This window comes from Sus scrofa, chromosome 15, assembly GCF_000003025.6.
Source record: "Sus scrofa isolate TJ Tabasco breed Duroc chromosome 15, Sscrofa11.1, whole genome shotgun sequence".
NCBI lineage: Eukaryota > Metazoa > Chordata > Mammalia > Artiodactyla > Suidae > Sus > Sus scrofa.
The window spans coordinates 31425100-31447559 of record NC_010457.5 but is presented as its reverse complement, the minus strand read 5'-3'; the positions used below and the strand labels follow the sequence as shown (position 1 = coordinate 31447559).

The 22460-nt window shown below is 37.4% G+C and overlaps 1 protein-coding gene across 4 annotated transcripts in view; it reads left to right on the top strand.

Moving 5' to 3' along the window:
- Positions 1-22460, top strand: part of PTPN4 (protein tyrosine phosphatase, non-receptor type 4) — a 197585-nt gene that overhangs the window by 55419 nt on the left and 119706 nt on the right. For 2 of the 4 annotated variants that reach the window (XM_003133309.4, XM_005654170.3), the window contains exons 3-5: positions 11699-11806; positions 20882-20924; positions 21022-21100. In XM_003133309.4, the coding sequence (XP_003133357.1) occupies positions 11699-11806; positions 20882-20924; positions 21022-21100 (230 nt within the window). Of the gene's footprint in view, positions 1-11698; positions 11807-20881; positions 20925-21000; positions 21101-22460 lie in introns of all 4 variants that reach the window. The other 2 variants (XM_005654169.3, XM_013982143.2) reach the window with 1 other exon arrangement.

Below are 22460 nucleotides of genomic sequence, written 5' to 3'. Positions count from 1 at the left end.
TCTTCTCTGATTTCCGTGGGTAGGACATCCAAAACTATGTTGAATAGTAGTGGCGAAAACAGACATCCTTGTCTTGTTCCTGATCTCAGTGGGAATTCTTTCAGTTTTTCACCATTGAGAATGATGTTAGCTGTGGGTTTGTCATATATGGCCTTTATTATGTTGAGGTACGTTCTCTCTATGCCCACTTTCTGAAGGGTTTTTATCAGAAATGGGTGTTGGATTTTGTCAAAGGCTTTTTCAGCATCTAATGAGAGGATCATATGGTTTTTGTTCTTCAGTTTGTAAATGTGGTGTATCACACTGATTGCTTTGTGGATTTTGAAGAATCCTTGCATCCCTGGGATAAATCCCACTTGATCATGATATACAATCCTTTTAATGTATTGTTGGATGTGGTTTGTTAGTAGTTTGCTGAGGATTTTTGCATCTATGTTCGTCAGTGAAATTGGCCTGTAATTTTCTTTTTTTGTGGTATCTTTGTCTGGTTTTGGTATGAGGGTGATGGTGTCCTCGTAGAATGAGTTTGGAAGTGTTCCTTCCTCTGCAGTTTTTTGGAATAGTTTCAGAAGGATAGGTGTTAGCTCTTCTCTAAATGTTTGATAGAATTCATCTGTGAAGCCATCTGGTCCTGGACTTTTGATTGTTGGAATTTTTTTTTTTTTGTCTTTTTTTTTGCTTTTTCTAGGGCCACTCCCACGGCATATGGAGGTACCCAGGCTAGGGGTCGAAGCGGAGCTGTAGACGCTGGCCTTCGCCACAGCCACAGCAACTCGGGATTCAAGCCGAGTCTGCAGCCTACACCACAGCTCATGGCAACGCTGGATCCGTAACCCACTGAGCAAGGCCAGGAATCGAACCCGCAACCTCATGGTTCCTAGTCATATTCGTTAACCACTGAGCCACGACGGGAACTCCCCTGGAAATTTTTTAATCACAGTTTCAATTTCAGTTCTTGTGATTGGTCCATTCATCTTTTCTATTTCATCTTGGTTTAGTCTTGGAAGATTGTGCTTTTCTAAGAATTTGTCCATTTCTTCTAGGTTTTCCATTTTATTGGTAGATAGTTGCATGTAGTAGTCTCTTATGATCCTTTGTATTTCTGTGATGTCCATTGTTACTTCTCCTTTTTCATTTCTAATTTTATTGATTTGAGTCTTCTCTCTTTTTTGCTTGATAAGTCTGGCTAAGGGTTTATCAATTTTGTTGATTTTTTTCAAAGAACCAGCTTTTCATTTCATTGATCTTTTCTGTGGTTTTCTTCATTTCTATTTCATTGATTTCTGCTCTGATCTTTATGATTTCTTTCCTTCTGCTAACTTCAGGTCTTGTCTGTTCTTCTGTCTTTAGCTGCTTTAGATGTAAAGTTAGCTTGTTTATTTGAGCTTTTTCTTGTTTCCTGAGGTAGGCTTGTATTGCTATAAACGTTCCTCTTAGAATGGCTTTTACTGCATCCCATAGACTTTGGAGTGTCATATCTTTGTTGTCATTTGCTTCTAGGTATTTCTTAATCTCCTCTTTGATTTCTTCAGTGATCCATTGGTTGTTTAATAGCATGTTGTTTAGTTTCCATGTGTTTGTGTTTTTTGCAGTTTTTTTCTTGTTGATTTCCAGTCATATAGCATTGTGGTCGGAGAAGATGCTTGATATGATTTCAGTTTTCTTAAAGTTCCCTGAGGTTTGATTTGTAGCCCAGGATGTGATCAGTCTTAGCGAATGTTCCATGTGCACTTGAAAAGAATGTGTATTCTATTACTTTTGGATGGAATGTCCTATAAATATCTATTATAGGTCTAAAACTTCATTAGGGCCTGTGTTTCCTCATTGATTTTCTGTCTTGATGATCTGTCCATTGCTGTCCATTTAACATGTCCCCTGCTATTACTGTGTTGTTGTCAATTTCTCCTTTTAAGTTTTTTAACAGTTGTCTTATATATTGAGGTGATCCTGTGTTGAGTGCATATATATTTACAATTGTTATATCTTCTTGGATTGATTCTTTGATCATTATGTAATGTCCTTCTTTGTCTTTTATAATAATCTCTATTTTAAGTTCTGTTTTGTCTGATATGAGTTTGCTACTCCAGCTTTCTTTTGATTCTCATTTGCATGGAATATTTTCATCCATCCTCTCAACTTTCAATTTGTGTGTGTCCATAGAAGTGAAGTGGGTCTCTTGAAGACAGCATGTATATGAATCTTGTTTTTGTATCTACAGCCAGTCTATGTCTTTTGGTTGGGGCGTTTAGCCCATTAACATTTAAGGTAAATATTGATATGTATGTTCTCACTGCCATTTTATTAACAGTTTTGGATTTGTTTTTGTTGGTCCTTTTTCTTCACTTCTCTTGTTCTCTCCTCTTTTGGTTTGAAGACTATTTTTAGTGTTGTATTTGAGTTGATTTTTCTTATTCATACGTGTATCAGTTGTAGATTTTTGATTTGCAGTTATCCTGAAGTTTCGATGTAGGAGTCTATATATATACGAGTTTAAGTTGTTGGTCTGTTAATTGCAGGTGCATCTCCAATGTCCTGCATTTGTTCCCTCCTCTTCTCATGATATCTGATTTTGGTAGCATGATTGTGTGTGGATGATTTCCTACCTTTCCTGTATATATGCCTTTATTGGCGAGCCTTGTCATTTGCGGTATTTTTGTTTCTAGTTGTGGCCTTTTCTGCCTAGAGAAGGTCCTTTAGTATTCTTTGTAAAGCTGGTCTAGTGTTGCTGAATTCTCTTAGCTTTTGCTTATCTGTAAAGTGTTTGATTTCGCCTTCAAATCTAAATGAGAGCCTTGCTGGGTAAAGTAATCTTGGTTGAAGTTTTTTTCCTTTTATCACATTAAGTATATCATGCCACTCCCTTCTGGCCTGCAGAGTTTCTGCTGAAAAATCTGCCCATAACCTTATTGGGGTTCCCTTGTATGTTATTTGTTTCTTTTCCCTAGCTGCTTTCAAGATTTTCTCTTTGTCTTTAATTTTGGTCAGTTGGATTAATATGTGTCTCGGGGTGTTCCTCCTTGCATTTATTTTATATGCTACTCGTTGCACTTCCTGGATTTGAGTGAGTGGTTCCTTTCCCACTTTAGGAAAGTTTTTGGCTATTATATCTTCGAATGTTTTTTCTGTCCCTTCCCCTCTCTCTTCTCCTTGTGGCACCCCTATGATACAGTTTTGGTGCATTTAATGTTGTCCCAGAGTTCTCTGAGACTCTCTTCATTTGTTTTCAATCTTTTTTCTGTTTCTGTTCTTCATCAGTGATTTTCACTAGTCTGTCCTCCACCTTGCTTATTTGTTCTTCTGCCTCCTGTATTCTGCTGTTGGCTGCTCCTAATGAATTTTTTTATTTCAGTTATTGTATTTTGCATCTCTGCTTGCTTAAGCTTTAAATCTTGTATTTCTTTGCTTAGCATTTGCTCTAAATTATCAATCTTTGTCTCCAGTCTATTTCCAATGTCCTGCATCATCTTTACTATCATAAGTATGAAGTGTTTTTCCTGGAGGCTGATAATCTCCAGATCACTTATCTGTTTTTCTTCGGCTTTTTCTTTCTCCCTTATCTGAGTTATAGGTCTCTGGCTTTTCATTTTTGTAGGTTTTTGCTGTGGTCTCCTTTTTTCAGACAGTATATTTGTAGCCTCTCTTACTTCTGATGTCTGCCACCTTTGTGGCTGAAGTTGGTATTGGGGCTTGCTCCAGGCTTCCTGAAGGGAGGGACTGCCCACTAGTAGGTGGGGCTGATTCCTGTTCTTGTAGTGGTTGGGTCTTTGTCTCTGAATGAGATTAGAGGTGGTTGTGTGCCTGGGGTGTCTTTAGGCAGCCTGTTTACTAAAGGGTGGGGCTGTGATCCCACGTGGATTGTTGTTTGCCCTGGGGCTTCTCAGCAATGATGGGTGGGGCTGTACTTTCCCCAAATGGCCATCTCCAGAGGAACACACATCGATGAATATTCCCAAGAGCTTTGCTTCCAATGTCCTTCCCCCACAACAACAAACCACAGTCACCCCCTGTTTTCCCAGGAGGTCCTCCAAGAACTGCAGTCAGGTCCAACCCAGATTCCTATGGAGCCTCTGCTTTGGCCCGGGACCAAGCGGACATGCAAGCCTGTGTGTGCCTTTCAAGAATAGGGTCTCCGTTTCCCCTAATCCTGTGGAGCTCCTGTGCACAAGCCCCACTGGCCTTCAGTGCCATATTCTCTAGGGGCGCTTTCTCCCAGTGCCATTTCCCCAGGTGTGAGGACCTGACATGTGGCTCAGAACCCTCACTCCTGTAGGTGAGTCTCTATGATACAGTTACTTTCCTGTCTGTGGGCTTCCCACCTGGCAGGTATGGGGTTGCTTATATCACCTAAATGCCCCTCTTACCTCTTGATGTGGCCTCCCCTTTGTCTTCTGGAGTAGGATATCTTTTTGCAAGTTTCCAGTCCATTTGGTTAAAGGTTGTTTAGCATTTGGTTGTAATTTTGTTGTTTTTATGAAAGAAGGTGAGATCCAGTCCTTCTATTCCTCCATCTTAATCCCGTCAACATCTTTTTTTTCTGTAGTTTCATCATTTGCTCATTCAACTTACCAAATATTTGTTGATTGCCTTCTTTGGCGGTAACTGTTCTACCTATTAGCAATTTTGGAACATGTTCCACCTAGCTGTTTTCGTACTCTCCTGACCCTTGGCAATCTCATCTGCTTCCTGAATTCAGGATTCGTTTTACCCTCAAAGTGTGAAAACTGTCCTAACTTTTCTTTTTTTCTGACAATGTCATTATTTACCCTTCACTGCTTTGCAGTATTTTTCTCTTACTAGTGAATTCTGTGTTGATAGTTCTTTTCTTACAGCACCTAGAAGTTGTTGTACCACTTCCCTCTGGTTTTATGGTTGCAGATGAGAAATCTACTCTAATTGAATTGTCATTCCTTATAGGTAAATTCTTTTTCTAGTTGTGTTTTAATATTTTTTCCTTTTTCTTTTGTTTTCAATAGTTTGATTATGATGTATCTTGGTGTGGATTTGTTTGGATTCATTTTGATTTGGATCCACTTGGACTCTTGAGTCTGTGCTTTTACTTTCTGCCAAATTTATAAAAATTTCAGCTAATGTTTCCTCAAATATTTTATTATCCTAAAGCCCTTTCTCTTCTCTCTTAGGGACTCTAGTGCTCTGACACTGTTATAGCTTTTTGAGTGTCTCTCTGGGCCTCGTCCTTTTTTTTTTTTCAGTTTATCTTCTCTGTGTTGTTTAGTTTTGGTAGGTTTTTGTTGTTGTTGTTGTTTGTTTTTTGTCGTTTTTGCCATTTCTTTTTTTTTCTTTTTTTTTTTAAATAATTTTTTTTATTTTCCCACTGTACAGCAGGGGGGGCAGGTTATCCTTACATGTATACATTACAATTACATTTTTCCCCCACCCTTTCTTCTGTTGCAACATGAGTATCTAGACAAAGTTCTCAATGCTATTCAGCAGCATCTCCTTGTAAATCTATTCTAAGTTGTGTCTGATAAGCCCAAGCTCCCAATCCCTCCCACTCCCTCCCCCTCCCATCAGGCAGCCACAAGTCTCTTCTCCAAGTCCATGATTTTCTTTTCTGAGGAGATGTTCATTTGTGCTGGATATTAGATTCCAGTTATAAGTGATATCATATGGCATTTGTCTTTGTCTTTCTGGCTCATTTCACTCAGGATGAGATTCTCTAGTTCCATCCATGTTGCTGCAAATGGCATTATGTCATTCTTTTTTATGGCTGAGTAGTATTCCATTGTGTATATATACCACATCTTCCAAATCCAATCATCTGTTGATGGACATTTGGGTTGTTTCCATGTCCTGGCTATTGTGAATAGGGCTGCAATGAACATGCGGGTGCGTGTGTCTCTTTTAAGTAGAGTTTTGTCCGGATGGATGCCCAAGAGTGGGATTTTGGGGTCATATGGAAGTTCTATGTATAGATTTCTAAGGTATCTCCAAACTGTTCTCCATAGTGGCTATACCAGTTTACATTCCCACCAGCAGTGCAGGAGGGTTCCCTTTTCTCCACAGCCCCTCCAGCACTTGTTATTTGTGGACTTATTAATGATGGCCATTCTGACTGGTGTGAGGTGGTATCTCATGGTAGTTTTGATTTGCGTTTCTCTTATAATCAGTGATGTTGAGCATTTTTCCATGTGTTTGTTGGCCATCTGTATATCTTCTTTGGAGAAATGTCTATTCAGGTCTTTTGCCATTTTTCCATTGATTGATTGGCGTTTTTGCTGTTGGGTTGTATAAGTTGTTTATATATTCTAGAGATTAAGCCCTTGTCAGTTGCATCATTTGAAACTATTTTCTCCCATTCTGAAAGTTGTCTTTTTGTTTTCTTTTGGGTTTCCTTTGCTGTGCAAAAGTTTTTCAGTTTGATGAGGTCCCATGGGTTTATTTTTGCTCTAATTTCTATTGCTTTGGGAGACTGACCTGAGAAAATATTCATGATGTTGATGTCAGAGAGTGTTTTGCCTATGTTTTCTTCTAGGAGTTTGATGGTGTCCTGTCGTATATTTAAGTCTTTCAGCCATTTGGAGTTTATTTTTGTGCATGGTGTGAGGGTGTGTTCTAGTTTCAATGCTTTGCATGCAGCTGTCCAGGTTTCCCAGCAATGCTTGCTGAATAGACTTTCTTTTTCCCACTTTATGTTCTTGCCTCCCTTGTCAAAGATTAATTGACCATAGGTGTCAGGGTTTATTTCCGGGTTCTCTATTCTGTTCCATTGGTGTGTCTGTCTGTTTTGGTGCCAGTACCACACTGTTTTGATGACTTTGGCTTTGTAGTATTTCTTGAAGTCTGGGAGAGTTATGCCTCCTGCTTGGTTTTTGTTTCTCAGGATTGCTTTGGTGATTCTGGGTCTTTTGTGGTTCCATATAAATGTTTGGATTGTTTGTTCTAGTTCTGTGAAAAATGTCATGGGTCATTTGATAGGGATTGCATTGAATCTGTAGATTGCTTTGGGTAGGATGGCCATTTTTACAATATTGATTTTCCCAATCCAGGAACATGGAATATCTTTCCATTTCTTTACATCTTCTTTGATTTCTTTGATTAAAGTTTTATAGTTCTCGGCATATAGGTCCTTTACCTCCTTGGTCAGGTGTATTCCGAGGTATTTGATTTTGTGAGGTGCAATTTTAAAAGGTATCATATTTTTGTATTCCTTTTCTAATATTTCATTGCTGGTATACAGAAATTCCACTGACTCCTGAATGTTAATCTTATATCCTGCTACTTTGCTGAATTTATTAATCAGTTCAAGTAGTTTTTGGGTGGAGTCCTTAGGGTTTTCTATGTATAGTATCATGTCATCTGCATACAGTGACAGTTTGATCTCTTCTCTTCCTATATGGATGCCTTTGATTTCTTTGGTTTGTCTAATTGCTGTGGCTAGGACTTCCAACACTATGTTGAAGAGCAGTGGTGAGAGTGGGCATCCCTGTCTTGTTCGAGATTTGAGTGAGAAGGCTTTCAGTTTTTCCCCATTGAGGATTATATTTGCTGTGGGTTTATCATAAATGGCTTTGATTATATTCAGGAATGTTCCCTCTATACCCACTTTGGCGAGGGTCTTGATCATGAATGGATGTTGGACTTTGTCAAGTGCTTTTTCTGCGTCTATTGAGATGATCATATGATTTTCGACTTTTTTTTTTTGTTAATGTGGTGTATGATGCTGATTGATTTGCGTATGTTGAACCATCCTTGTGAACCTGGGATGAACCCAACCTGGTCATGGTGTATAATTTTTTTGGTATGTTGTTGGATTCGGTTGGCTAAGATTTTGTTGAGAATTTTTGCATCTATGTTCATCAATGATATTGGGCGATGGTTTTCTTTTTTGGTGGTATCTCTGCCTGGTTTTAGAATGAGGGTGATGGTGACCTCATAGAATGTCTTTGGGAGTATTCCTTCTTCTTCAACCTTTTGAAAGAGTTTAAGGAGGATGGGCGTTTTGCCATTTCTTGGGCCGCTCCTGTGGCATATGGAGGTTCCCAGGCTAGGGGTCTAATTGGAGCTGTAGCCGGCCTATGCCAGAGCCACAGCAACACGGAATCTGAGCCGCGTCTCCAACCTATGCCACAGCTCACGGCAACGCCGGATCCTTAACCCACTGAGCGAGGCCAGGGGTTGAACCCACAACCTCATGGTTCCTAGTTAGATTCGTTAACCACTGAGCCACAATGGGACCTCTAGTTTTAGTAGTTTTTATTTGTTCTGAAATTCATTGATTTTTCTTTTCTTTCTCATCTTCATTCTTCTGTGGAGCATATCCAGTCAGTTTTCATTTCCCTCCTGTATTTTTTAGTTATATAATTAACATTTGATTCTTTTATATCTTCTCCTTTTTTGCAGAAATATTCTGTTTTTTAAATAGCATTCATAATGGCTAATTGAAACATTTTCATGATGGCTGATTCAAAATATTTGGGATATAGTCCCAGCATCTGAGTCATATCAGTGTTGGCATCTATTGATTATTTTTTTACATTTTATCAAGATTTTCCTTGTTATGGTTAGAGATTTTAGATAGCATCATGGACATTTGAGCCAATATAGTATGAGACTCTGGATTGTATTCAGTTTTCTTTGTAGCAAGGAATCACCTTGGTATAGGTCCCGGCCTGCTTTTGTGAGTTGCAGTTTGGTTTCCAGAACCTTTGTGTTACTGTTTTGGGCTCCTTTGTGTGTGTGTGTGTGTGTGTGTGTGTGTGTGTGTGTGTCTGTTATCCAGATACCTTACTGAAAATTATGCAGGTACTCCACACTGTAGTTGAGTTTTCAGATCTTTTGCTCTTTCAGTTTTAGTCATTATCAGCTTTAGTCTATTTCATTCGATAATGTAGTTCATTATCTTGGACTTTATTTCAAGGTTTAAGGTACCCTTTTTGTAGCTACTTCCTCTCCCTAATCTTCCTGTTTATTTCTGTTTGGCAGATGCCACCTGTTACTGCTGGCTGGTGGTGAGAGTAGAAGTCTTGGCTTCATGCTCAGCTTCTGCTGTCACCACCCCACTGGGGGAGTCTGAGCACTGCCTGTCACCACTAGGCTGAGGTTCATGCTGTGCACTCAGCTTCTGCTGATTCCACCCCTGAGGACATACTGTGTAGTGCAGCTTGTTGTTGGTTGTCAACGAGTAGAAGACCAGTCCTCCCACTTGCCACCATCCAGGACCAGGAGACACATGGAGCTGTAGGCTCCCTGCTTGAATTCCATGGCACTTCAGGAAACTGGAACCTTCATGCATTGATAATGAGAATGTAAAATGGTACAGCTGTTATGGAAAGGAGTTTGGTGGTTCCTCAGAAAGTTAAACAGAAATTCCACATGATCCATCATGTATGTGCTCCAAAGAATTGAAAGCAGATGCTCAAATAGATACTTGTATACCATATTCATGGTGGCATTATTCACAGTACCCAAAAGGTAGAAACAACCCAAATGTCCATCAATTAATAAACAGTGGTATGTCCATATAATGGAATATTACATAACCATAAAAAGGAATTAAATATGGATATGTGGTACAACATGGAACTTTGAAATATTAATGCTAAGTAAAAGGAGCCAGGCACAAAAGGTCACATATTGTTCAGTTTCATTTATATGAAATATGCAGAATGAGTAAATCCGTAGAGATAGAAAGCAGTTGAGTGGTTGCCAGGACCTGGGGCAAAAGATACTGTTTGGTAATGAAAATGTTTTGGGATTAGGTAGAAATGATGGTTGTACAATATTGTGAGTGATCTAAATGCAGCTGCATTGAACACTTTAAAATGGCTAATTGTATATTATGTGAATTTCAGCTCAGCAAAAAGAAATGCAAAGAAAGCCCAAGAGTTCCTTAACCAGGCTGCTACCTTCTTTCACCTTTCAGAGTTTAAAACATTTTAATCCACGTTTTGTTGTTGTTTGTTTGTTTTACTCAGCTGCAGACATAGGAAGAAATGCATCTACTCTGCCTTGTCTCTAGAAGAGTACAGTAGACTCACCTTAGTAGCTTTTTAAAAAGACTAATGCTTGGAGTTCCTGCTGTGGCACAGTGGGTTATGAATCTGACTGCAGCAGCTCAGGTAACTGTGGAGGTGCAGGTTTGATCCTCACCCAACTCAGTGGGTTAAAGACTCTGGCATTGCTGCAGCTGTGGTTTGAATTCAGTCCCTGGCCCAGGAACTTCCATATGCTATGGAAGTGTGGCCATTAAAAAAGTGATAAATAAATAAAAAGGCTAATGCTTGATCTCTATTTTGGATCAGTTCAATGAGAATGAGAGAGTGGAGAGGGCAGTTAAATCAATACCAAAAATGTTCACAGGTTATTCAGATTGTTCACCGTTGTGAAGCACTGTTTGAAGCACATACTTCCAGTCATTGATGAGTTTTACAACTAGCTATTTGACCCACAAAAATGTAAAGGGAAGCTCTTTACGAGGAAGGTTGTTCTTTTGAACATTATCGTGTGTGGATATGAATTTTGAAATTGCTGTGACCATCTTCCTAATAGCCTACAAATGTAGCCAACACCAGGAATGCAGATAAAAGAGATGGAAAAAAAACCTGGTACTTGATTACATCTCTCATCTGCTGAACTAGCCAACTCTGAAATCTGTTGTATCTTTCTACTTTCCACTGTGTGAAAAAATATTACATCCTTATTGTTTCAGCTCTTAGTTCTGATTTTAACTTGTAGCTGGAAGCTACCAAACTACCATAGCTAATATGAGGGGAAATTAGTGGTAAAATAACACCGCTATTTGCTAATGTGTTTTCCTGATATTTGCCTTTTGTAAATAATATTGCACTGAACGTATTGGTATGTATAGCCATTTCTCCCAATATCAGATTTTATTTTTCACTCAGGTTAGGATGCCAGAAGAGGTCAGTAATATTGTTATTGCTCTTGTCTGATATTTCCAAACTGCTTTCCCAGCAGATGATATCTGTCTACAATGTTAGCATTACATACTTCTTCTCTCACTCATTGTATTTTATATTTTGGATTGTCGTTTGCTCATGACATGTCATAGTTTTCCACTTTGATTTCTTTTATTGCTGAACATGTTAATAGTTTCTCTTTGTTTTTACTCATTAGTTACATAGTTGTGCCCCTTGTACCACAGCATAGTAGCTATTGCACTTAAGGGAGGTTACAGTTACTCTTACTACAGCAGTAGGGCAATAAATAGTGCCTACGTGATAAAATTGGTATGAGGTTAAAGTGAGATATTTCTAAAGTTCTCTATATACTTTTATGATTAAAATATTATCATTTTGCTACAAATAATTTTTACTGTTTTTATTTCCTTTTGTGGCATTATTTATTTTACACACAAATTTTAAATTGTATTTAGTCAAATACGTCACTTTCCAGTCATAATTTAAAGGTAAGAATTAAACAGTAAGACAAATGATATATACATGAGTTAATGTGGCAACAATATAAAATTACAGAAATACTACAATAATAGCCTGAAAGCAGAGGCAGTTGCAGTCTGAGACATTACTTATAGCTTCATCTTTATTGTGTACTCTTTGAACCAGTTTGACTATAGTCAGACTTTTTAAGTGTTATGGAACATGTGGAGTCTTTATGTTCAACCAAGTCATTGGTATGGAAGTAGTTGCCAACTTTAAAAGAGGAAAAAAGTCCAATCTAAAAGTATATAGTTTGATTTCCTTTTATTTTCTTCCAGAAACAGGAACAGGGGCAAGTTCTGTTGGATGTAGTCTTCAAGCATCTTGATTTGACTGAGCGTGACTATTTTGGTTTACAGTTGGCTGACGATTCCTCAGATAACCCAGTAAGTTTAAGCTGTTGTCTTGCATTGTCATTTTAGTTTTCCTCTCTTCATAATAAATTCTTTCTAATTTATAATGTTCACTGGTTTAGTGAGGGTTTTTTGTTTTTTTGTGTTTTTTTTGAAAAGTTAATTCGAATGATTGGAAGTAATTCTTTTGCCTTTGAACCTCATTTTCTTGGTGCATCTGTTAGGTTATTTCCTTAAGGTTTTCATAATCGTTAAGTCAATCTATAGGTCTAGTGCCATTTTCTCTTTCTGTATGTCTTAGACAACTGAGATGTAAATCTAATTCATACTTGGAGAGAAAATTGGGCGATATTAAAATATTAATATTTAGTGTATCGTTGAGTCTTACATAAATTAATTTCCATTAAGATGAAACTAGTTCTTTAAAGCACATTCGTAGCAAGCTGTTTCTAACCAAAATTCTAAATTTTTTAGGTATAGTTTTTCTAAGTAGGAAACGTCAGAGGAGACCCTCTCAGATGACACAAAGATTAAATTTCAGAGGTTTACAGTTCTCATTAAGTTCCTTAGATTTAACTAATTCCTCAGTAAGTTCAAGATTTAACTAATTCCTCAGTAAGTTCAAGAATGATTCTTTTTATTGGAAAGATCCTATCATAGAAATAGAAAATAGCATGTGATGAATAACAGAAAGAGTGAATTCTTTGTAAATTTATATGGTTATAACAACGAGGGGTTCTCACAGAAGAATATGATATCTTTTTGATTAGTACAGGAGATTGACTATTTTGAAGGAAACATTTTGTATAGTTGAGAAAAATTGGGAGACTGAAGAAATGGTTCTCTGAATCAGTGCTTTATTGGTTTTTTTGTTTGTTTGTTTTGTCTTTTAGGGCCACACCCTTGGCATATGGAGGTTCCCAGGCTAGGAGTCCAATCGGAACTGTAGCCACTGGCCTATGCCATAGCCACAGCAACTTGGGATCCAAGCTACGTCTGCGACCTACACCACAGCTCACGGCAACGCTGGATCCTTAACCCTCTGAGTGAGGCCAGGGATTGAACCCGCATCCTCATGAATCCTAGTCGGGTTCACTAGTCAGGTTCACTGAGCCAGGACGGGAACTCAGAATCAGTGCTTTAGAAATCACTTTGTAAGCCTTATAAATAGAACGGCTATAGAAAAAAATAAATAACTCTTGTGAGAAATGTAGGGTTTCTCTCTATCTCTTGTTCTTGCTCTAGTTTTCTCTCATGGTTAGGCCCTGGGTCTCTGAATGAATGGTTAATGGGAAGTATATATGAAAAGTTAGATCTTACTTTTTCTTGGAATTCTTTATTGATTTTATGTGAAAAACTATGAGGATGATGTGAATAAAATCAAGCAAGGGCCAGCTAGTCCCAGTGGAAATAATTCCTTTTGTACTGACCTAAAATAAAAACAAACTTTCATGACTTCTACTAGATGACTTGAACTGCCTAGAGGAATAGTGTTATTTCTTAATAAGTAAATGCACATGAAAGTAGAAGGGAGTAGAAGTGTCAGTAATATAACCTTCTGCAGAAAGAGAAATTGTAAGCCAGGCAAATACCTGAAAGGTGTCTTCTACACCTAACTATGTGCAATATTGAGACTAAAAAGTAGATGATTTTTAGATTATCTTGCTGATACTCATAGGTCAGACCCTCTAGATATAAGCCTGTCTTTAGATGCATTGAGGAAGTGACAGTAGAAGAAAAGAGACTAGCTGTATGTTACATAGTCACTGCCATGGCTGTAAAACTCCATCATGCCTAAGAATGTTCCAGGATGACTCATATTGAAACCACATATATTACAAGAAGTAAAAATTCTGTCACATGTGTATACAAGACATTCTACTCTAAAACACAGCAGGATGAATGAGAGGAAGCAGAGGTGTGCTGAGCTGGTTTGATTTTTTTGCCATCTCTTACTTTTTCTTACATTGCCTTACTTTTCTATCTCAAGCATTCCTTCCGAAATAAGATATGTTTCTAGGGACCAATTTCTATAATCATCCAAAATAATTATTCCCCTCAGATTAGAATCATACAATTTTAAAGACCTCAAAGAAGCTTTAGAGATTATTTTACCTACCACCCTGATTTTTCATGAGAAATTATCCCAGTCTAGGGAGATAAAGCTTAAACTACTTGCTGGTATTGATGAGACTAGATGTGGGTCTCCTGACTCCCCCTGCAAGTCTTTTCTGCTGTATTTAAATATTCAGAAGAATCTGTAAAATGCCCAAATATGTCTAAGGAAGGACCTTTAGAACACAAAGGTAATTGTCTCGTTTGGTTGTCAGTATGAAATATGTCATGACTTTGAGGATAATTAATGGACTGAGGGAAGGAGATGCAATTTTTAAAAAGAGAAAGGAGTAAGGGAGTAATGTTTATGAAACATCTATTGTGGACTTGTTAGTAAACCATATTCTCACAGTAATCTTGTGGAAGTATCATTAAAATTCTCTTAAAGATGGAAAACTGAGGCTTACAAAACTTGTTTAATTGCACAGATAATTAAGTAGCTGAGAAAGGATTTGAACTCAAATCTGAATCCAGAGCCTTTATTTTCTCTACTGCAGAGTGTTGCTTCCCAAGAGATAATGGTACAGATGCACAGGATTTATAAAAATGCGCATATAGAGGAGAGGAAGTAATCATGCAATAAAATTACCAGCAGTGATCGTAAGGAATTTGGTAATATTCCTAAAGAATTAGTCCTTGTCAAGTCTTATTCAGAATTTTTTCATCCTAAAGCTCATCTAGTTATATATACTTATGTTTGTATATGTATTATGTATAAATGTATATGTTGCATATATACTTTATATATATACTGCATGTTAATATTGTCTTAGGCACTATGTATATGTAGAAATTAAATTAATCAGGTTTGTAATTGATAAACTAAAAAAGCACCTAGCACTTTATTATAGTCTTATATGTAACAAATACAGAATCTTGACTATCCTTTACTTTAAACTCTTCCTTGGCATTGAGTTCCAGTGCAACAAATAAAATTACTTAAAAGTGATGACTTTTGAAATTTCTTCTGATTTCATTTAAAAACTACTTATCACAACTTTAGCTTTTAGCATAATGTCTTGTATAAGAGTAGTATTCAGTAAATGTGTACTGCGTGAGTGAGCAAAATATGAAAAATGTGGTTGTAATGCATTATCCACGTCTTTAATTTTGTAAGCACTTAAAGGTGGCTCTACATTAGTGGCCTTTATCAGCATGATGTTCATGAGAGCTTTGAGATTATATTACTCATGTGCATCATGAGTACTATGTGTACTTTTTTTTTTTTTTTGCCTGCAGAGTGAGTTACCGAGCCCTTCAGTGGGACAAAGACTAGATTATCAATTACTATTGACCTGTTCTTTCTGCAGTGTCAGCCTTCTGATAGTTTGTGTTGTGGTTATATTTTACGGGTTCTCACTACTGTTTCTATATCCACGAACCTTGTGGGTTTCAAACATGAACTTAAATCAGAATCACCTGAAGGCTTTTTATGATACAGATTTCTGGGCCCTATGCCTAGAATTTCTGATTCAGAGAGTCTGGGGTGGAGCTTAGTAATTTGCATTTCAAACAAATTCCCGTGTAATGCTAATGATGCTAGCCCAAGGAACCTCATTTTGAAAAGTGCTGCTCTAACGCAATACGCTGTTATGTAAGAAATAATTTATAGAGACCTGCACTCACCCATAGCATATGGAAGTTCCCAGGCTAGGGACTGAATCCGAGCTGCAGCTGCTGGCCTATGCCACAGCCACAGCAGTGCCACAGCTTGTGGCAATGCTGGATCCTTAACCCACTGAGCGAGGCCAGTGATCCAACCCACATCCTTAAAGATACTAGTTGGGTTCTTAATCTGCTGAGCCACAACAGGAACTCCATTTGAAGATAATTTTTGCATAACAAAATTCTTGAATTATGTCATCAGGTTTGAGGAAATATAGAGGTCACAAGGAGGATGACTTATTTCATCAAGCCATGTTTTAGTACAACATGATTGTGAAAATGCTTGTTTATATTTCTCTCATGATCCTTTCATCTGTTTCTACTATAATACTTTAATTCAGGCTCTTATTACCTTTTGTGTAAACCTCTTTGGTAGCCTGCCAAATGCTAGATCTTTGTTTCTGATCTCTTTTTACCCTGTTCCATTTTGAGAGGGAATGACACAGGAATCTGGGGTGCAGACAAGTATTTCCGGGAGAATCAGTACCATATGCAGAGTTCCAGAGTGAAGAGAGAGAATTGTTGCGTTTGAGGAACTGAAAAAAAATTTTAATACCCATCAATGGAATATAGAATAGGAAGAGAAGATGGATCAAAGATGAGATCTGAGTAGTACAGTAGATCGGGGCTTTTAATCTATGGTAAGATTATTCTGGCCCAAGGATTTATTTACACAAATAACATGAAACTTGTATTTTAGACATATCACTGGTTACAGTATAGCCGATGACAAAGTTGCAAACTACAGACATTTGGGAGATGGTTGCAATAGTGAAGTTACCGAATTGGCTGTGGGTGGTAAGTGCTCAAGACATTTAGGAGATAAAATCGACAGGACTAAAGTAGAGTAGGTTTGTGAGGGAAAGAGTGAATTCAAAGAGTTTAACACCTTACATTCTTTCTTTTGCAACTTGGTAGGTAGGAGAGCTATTTGAATGGTATTGTTGGTTTTCAGTTACCAGTTGTTTATCACTAGCACATATAGAAATACAGTTTATTTATTTATTTTTTTGCCTTTTTGCCACTTCTTGGGCCGCTCCCTCGGCATATGGAGGTTCCCAGGCTTAGGGGTCTAATTGGAGCTGTTGCTGCTGGCCTACGCCAGAGCCACAGCAACTCAGGATCTGAGCTGTGTCTGCGACCTACACCACAGTCACAGCAATGCCGGGTTGTTAACCCACTGAGCAAGGGCAGGGATCGAACCCGCAACCTCACAGTTCCTGGTTGGATTCGTTAACCACTGCGCCACGACGGGAACTCCTGTTTTTCCTTCTTTATTGCATGGCCAAGATTGCCAGGACCAGGATGAATGGAAGTGATGGGAACAGATGACCTAGCCTTGTTCCCTGTCTTAGGTGGAAAGTGTTCAGTGTTTCACCATTAAGTATGCTTTTAGCCTGAGGGTTTTTTTTTTTTTTAATTAGTATAATTGAAGCATAATTTATGTAGAATAAAATTCAGTACCCATTCATGACAAAAACTTAATAAACTTAGTAGAGAAAGAAATGTTGTCACTCTGATAAATGACATCTACAAAACTCTTACAGGCGCATCAGGGAAATATAAAGTAAAACCACAATGAGAGGTCACTACACATCCGCTGGAATAGTTAAAAAGTTAGAATCTCACAATACCAAGTTTTGGCAAGGGTGTGGAACAACTGATAAGAATGGCTGGTAGGACTTTAAAAGGATACAACTACTTTGGAAAGCATAGTTTAGCAGTTTCTAGTAAAATTAAACAGATTTAATATATTCCAGCAAGCAACCTCACTTTTGGATATTTATCCAAGAAAGATGAAAACATGTTATATGAAACTTTGTACATCAATGATCCTAGTAGCTTTATTCACACTTGAATTAACTTTAATATCCATCAATAAGTGAATGGATGAAAAATAATTGTTTTATTTTTGTGTAATGGACTACTACATGACATTTTCTATTAGTCCACATATGTTAAATTGTAGAATGAGCAAAACTCATACATAGTGACTGAAAGCAGACCAGTGAGTGCTGGGGAGCTGGGGGACTGATTGCACAGGGAAGCAGGAATATCTTAGAGTTTTAGAAATAGCTTGGTTGTGGAGGCGGTAGTGACGCTCTGTCTGTGTTGGTCACAACCTGGACTGTGTATTGAAATGAGTGCAGTCTGGATCCAAGGTCCATGTTCTGTTTCCCTTTGGGCGGGCAGTTACCTCTATTTATTTCTTTAAGTTTCCAACTGCTTCTTTTTCTTGGGGTTTTGGGGTCTTCCTGTGCATGCAAAAGTTTGTCAGCCAGAGTCAAGGAGGCTTTTACATACAGATTTTCGAGTTAATCCCTTCTGCTGCTTCCTCCCTTTCAGGATTTCCTCCTCAATTTTCTGGGAGCTCTGCTTCTCCTGCCACTGACGCTTCAAGTTAGTAATGTTTGCCCCTGCCTTGTGCAGAATTTCAGATTGCCCTTAGGCAAAAAACTACAAATGTATAAATCTCACCCATTGAAGTTTTCCTGTTTTCAAGAGTAGACTTAGCTCCTATTTCTTCTGCCTGCTTTTCATTGCTTTCCAGTGACAAATATAGTAAACACATACAGAATAAAATGAGTGTCATGAGCAGACAAGAAATTGTAAGAATTTCTTAGAAGATTTAGTGCTTGCAAGGATTGGTGGAAGAATTAGAGGAAAAACCCCACCCCCAAAAAATGTAGGAGAGGAATATTGTATAAGCAGAAGAGTTATTAGGGTAATGTGAGTACAGTTTATCAAAATAATTAACTGACAAACCATTGGAAACAACTAGGCTGCTTAACCCCCTCTTTTTTCTTTTCTTTAACTGAATAGAGGGCAGCAGGTACAGTTTCCTTCTAGAATGATATGTTTGTATGTTTGGGATGAAGGTGGAGAGGACTCATTTTTTTTCTTGGTGATATAAGAACTCTGTCTTGAGAGTCCAAATGAGAAGTTGGAAAACTTTTTACAACCAGTAAGACTCAAAGCTGAACAAACAAGTATCAATAGCTCTCTGTAACCAATTAGGGGACACAGTGCAACAAAATAGCAAATTAAATAGGTTTTCTTTTGAAAACCCAAATCCATTGAATATCTATGGATAAACTTTTGACATTAGGTGTGTCAAAACCTGTAAGAAGAAAGCTGTAAAACTTTACAGGAAAAGCCAATGGAGCTATGACTGAGTGGAGAAAGACCAGGTTCAGGATGAGGAGGACTCAGTGCTGTGCAGAGCTCAGTGCTCCCAGTTTCATGGGTAAGTTCAGTGCACTTGCTAGTTAGAATCTGTGCTGAACTTTTGGGGTGAAGGGAGTGAAGTTGACACTGCGACCCTCAAGTTTACCTTGCTCCATCTTCATGGTTTGAGGCAAGAACCTAAGTTCTTATCCAATAATTGACATCGTTAATGAAGTCTGTCACATTTCCCAGTGCTTATTATCACACTCCTCCTAGACTGTGGCACTTAACACATCTACTTGTGTTGGTAGATATGTCTTTATCTCTGGTGTCAGAATATTTTGAGGGGGAGGTGAGTGAGGAAGACAGGCTCTGGGTAATTAACTGGTCCCAAATTTCAGTTTTAGACAGACATTTTAAAATAAATGTATTTTATGGTTTATACCTTATATTTCTAGAAAATATGAAGAGAAAAATTACTAGATTAATAGATAGGGTGGAGCTGTGGATAAGTGGGTCAATACATAGGAGAAACAGATGTGTTAAGTAGGGATGAAAACCATGGTCAGTGGTAAAGAAACGGATTCCTACCACCACCGATTGCTGAGTCAGTCATCAGGTTTAGTTCTTCACCAGGTATTTTTAGTCGATATTTATATGTCACGTTCTGTGCTGGGTACTCATTGTTCAGCTTTGAATGAATCAGATTTTATTGCTTACCTTATGGAATTCCTTATCTAAGGAAGAATAGGCAATAAAAAAGTGAAACAAACATATTGCAATTAAGAAAACATTATGAAGGAATTTGATGTTCCTTACCTATTTGTAGAAAATGACCAAGTAGATAGGCACTTGGTGACATACTTTTGATAGGGTGGTCAGTGAAGGCCTTTTCTGAGGAAGTGGTGTTTAGGCTGAGACTTACGGGTAATGAAAGAAGTCAGCCATGAGAAAAGCTGAAGGACGTTTTGTGCATAAGGAATCTTGAGATTGGAGGCCCCAAGACGGCGTCCTTGAGAATCAGAAAGGAGGCCATTGTGGTTGGAGCTCAGGAAATTGAGATGAAAGAAAGAGAGACTGTGTGAGCCAAAGTAAGGCCTTTGGACCTTACATTGAGAAATTATCAAGAGATATTCATTAAGCAAAAGAGTGACAATTTTAAAAGACTACTCTTGCTTCTGGAGCATGAAGAAGATGATGGTAAGAAAAGAAGCGAGAACCACAATTAAGAGGCTGTGGCCATTGCTATCCCAGAGATAAAAACGGTGGCAGGATAGATGGAGGGCAGTGTGAAGGTAAAATCAGTTGGATTTGATGTGTGGGAGGTTATGGATGATGGAAAGGAAAGATTCATGGACTACTTCTAGCCACTTCTTAAAATCCATTTGAGTGCTCTGCCTGGAATCGAGCATGCGTGATAGGAGAAAGGTTTACAAGTAATGACATATAAGCTTATATTTGTGTAGTGCTTTCAAAATACTTCCACATTTATTACTTCATTTGGGGTTCTTCAGTTTTTTTGAAATGTTGAATTGAGTTACAGTTTTCCTGAAACAGCTTAACTGGCATCAGGAAGTGTTGAGACTACTTAAAATTTTCACACACAAAAAGCAGTCCTTCCCCAAATTAAGCGTTACCTCTTTAAAAATTAATGGGAGGTGTTGTTCTGGGGGAGTGAGGGAGGAATATTTTGTTTTCTTTGAAAGGAATAGAGTAGGAATTAAAATTTTTCATAAGAGTAGATTTTCATGGTATGTAGTTAAATGAATGAGAGCATAAATCCAAGCATTGTTTTTATGAAAGCTAAAGAGAATTTTTAAAACTTGCCAGTCTGTTTCATAATATAGTTAAATTAACAGAATAACTTCATATTGCTGTAATTATTGAGCATTTTTACTTCTGGAATAGAGTTATTGCTTACAATATAACAATGAGAAAGTAAAACCAAAACTTAAAGCACAAATGCATACAGTACTTTCTAGCATAATTTTGGTGTATTTGATATGAGAATCTGTAATTTATTGATTTTTTTTCCCCCTACTTAGGCCTTTTCAGAAGTGCAGCTTTTAGCATTAATCTTCAAATGGAACAGATTTGTAAGAATTGATGTATTAGCTCCTCAAGGAAAAAAGAAATCAGTCTTATTTATTTATTTTTCAGAGGTGGCTGGATCCAAACAAACCAATAAGGAAGCAGCTAAAGAGTGAGCAAACATATTTACTTGATTTATACAAGTATACTTTTTAAAGATAAAGGATTAATATAATCTGATTAATTAGAACTGCTTTTATTAATTCTAGGAGGATCTCCTTACAGTTTGAACTTTAGAGTCAAATTTTTTGTAAGTGACCCCAACAAGTTACAAGAAGAATATACAAGGTGGGTTTATGCAACATATCTTTACTTGAAAATATTGTCAAAACTATTATGAAATTTTGAAATTAATTAGGCAAAAATATATTACCTACCATGACATATTTCTTAGTTTCCCAGCCAGCACACAGAAAGGGTTACATTATTTCAAGATGTTTCCTCCTTTCCTTTTGGATGGCTGGGAGGGCTTTAAGAGATTGAAAGCCTAGGGCCACCCTGTTCAGCCATAAGCAGCTTCCTGAGGCATATCAATGTTAATATTTTTTACTTGTTGAAAAAATGGTTAAGAAACACTATTTTAACTAATTGAAGTAATTAGATGATGCTGCAGTTGTCTTCAAGGGATTCTGCATAGTGAGAACTGTGTCTTTTTTTTCATGCAAAACATATTTTATATCTATTTTATTTCCATTGAGGAGAACATAGAATTTATAAAATATGTAATGACCATTATGTATAGGAACAGTGGTCAACGGGTGTCTTTTTGTGAAGGATGTTGTCAGAGTGTGCATTGGCACATTCAGGCCTGTAAATGCCCACTTTGCTGACCATTTTAAGTCTGATCTTAATTTACAGTTAATTTTGTTGTCACTTCTGCTTGACGAAGTGTACACAAGAATGAGCGAGATGAGAGTTTTGATGGTGAGTAGACATTAGGTGAACTGTTTCAGGTAGAAATAGTGGGGAATAATCAGTGTGGTAAGTGTCATTATTAAAATAACCTGAATGATAACCGTGTGTATTGTTTGAAAGATAGAATTAGTAATTAGCCTTTTTAAAAAAGAATTAAAATTTAGCATACCTGCCATAAAAGTCTCAGATATAAAAATATAGGCCAGTGACTATATTTAGAAATATTCCAAAAGATGAGTGCCAAATTAAAAATCTGTACCTAAAGCTATTTGTAGGTAGGCTATTAGATGTTAATGTATTGGTTATCATTTAGAATACTATGGTGAAGTGGAGAAACAGACATTCCTGAGAGTCCTTTTCTGTGTGTTTGTTGGGAGGTAGGATGTTACCTTTTTTATAACAGGAGAACTCAGGAATCTATGTAGATAATGGATTAGGCAGCCTTAACATTTGATACTAATAGTGTCCAACCTAATTTGCTTTGAAAAGCAAAATGTATCTTATGCATAACCTTTAGTTTAATATTATAGCTGTTAATCAGTCAGGTTTTATTGTTGTTAAATAATTAAAATGAAATCTTAGTAAATAATTCTCAGTATAGTAAGCCTTGCATAATTTTGGATGAACTTCAGGGAAACTACTCTGAATTACTGAGAATTGTGAATTATAAAGCTTTTTTTTTTTCTTTCTTTCTTTCTCTTTATAGCTGCACCTGGGGCATATGGAAGTTCCT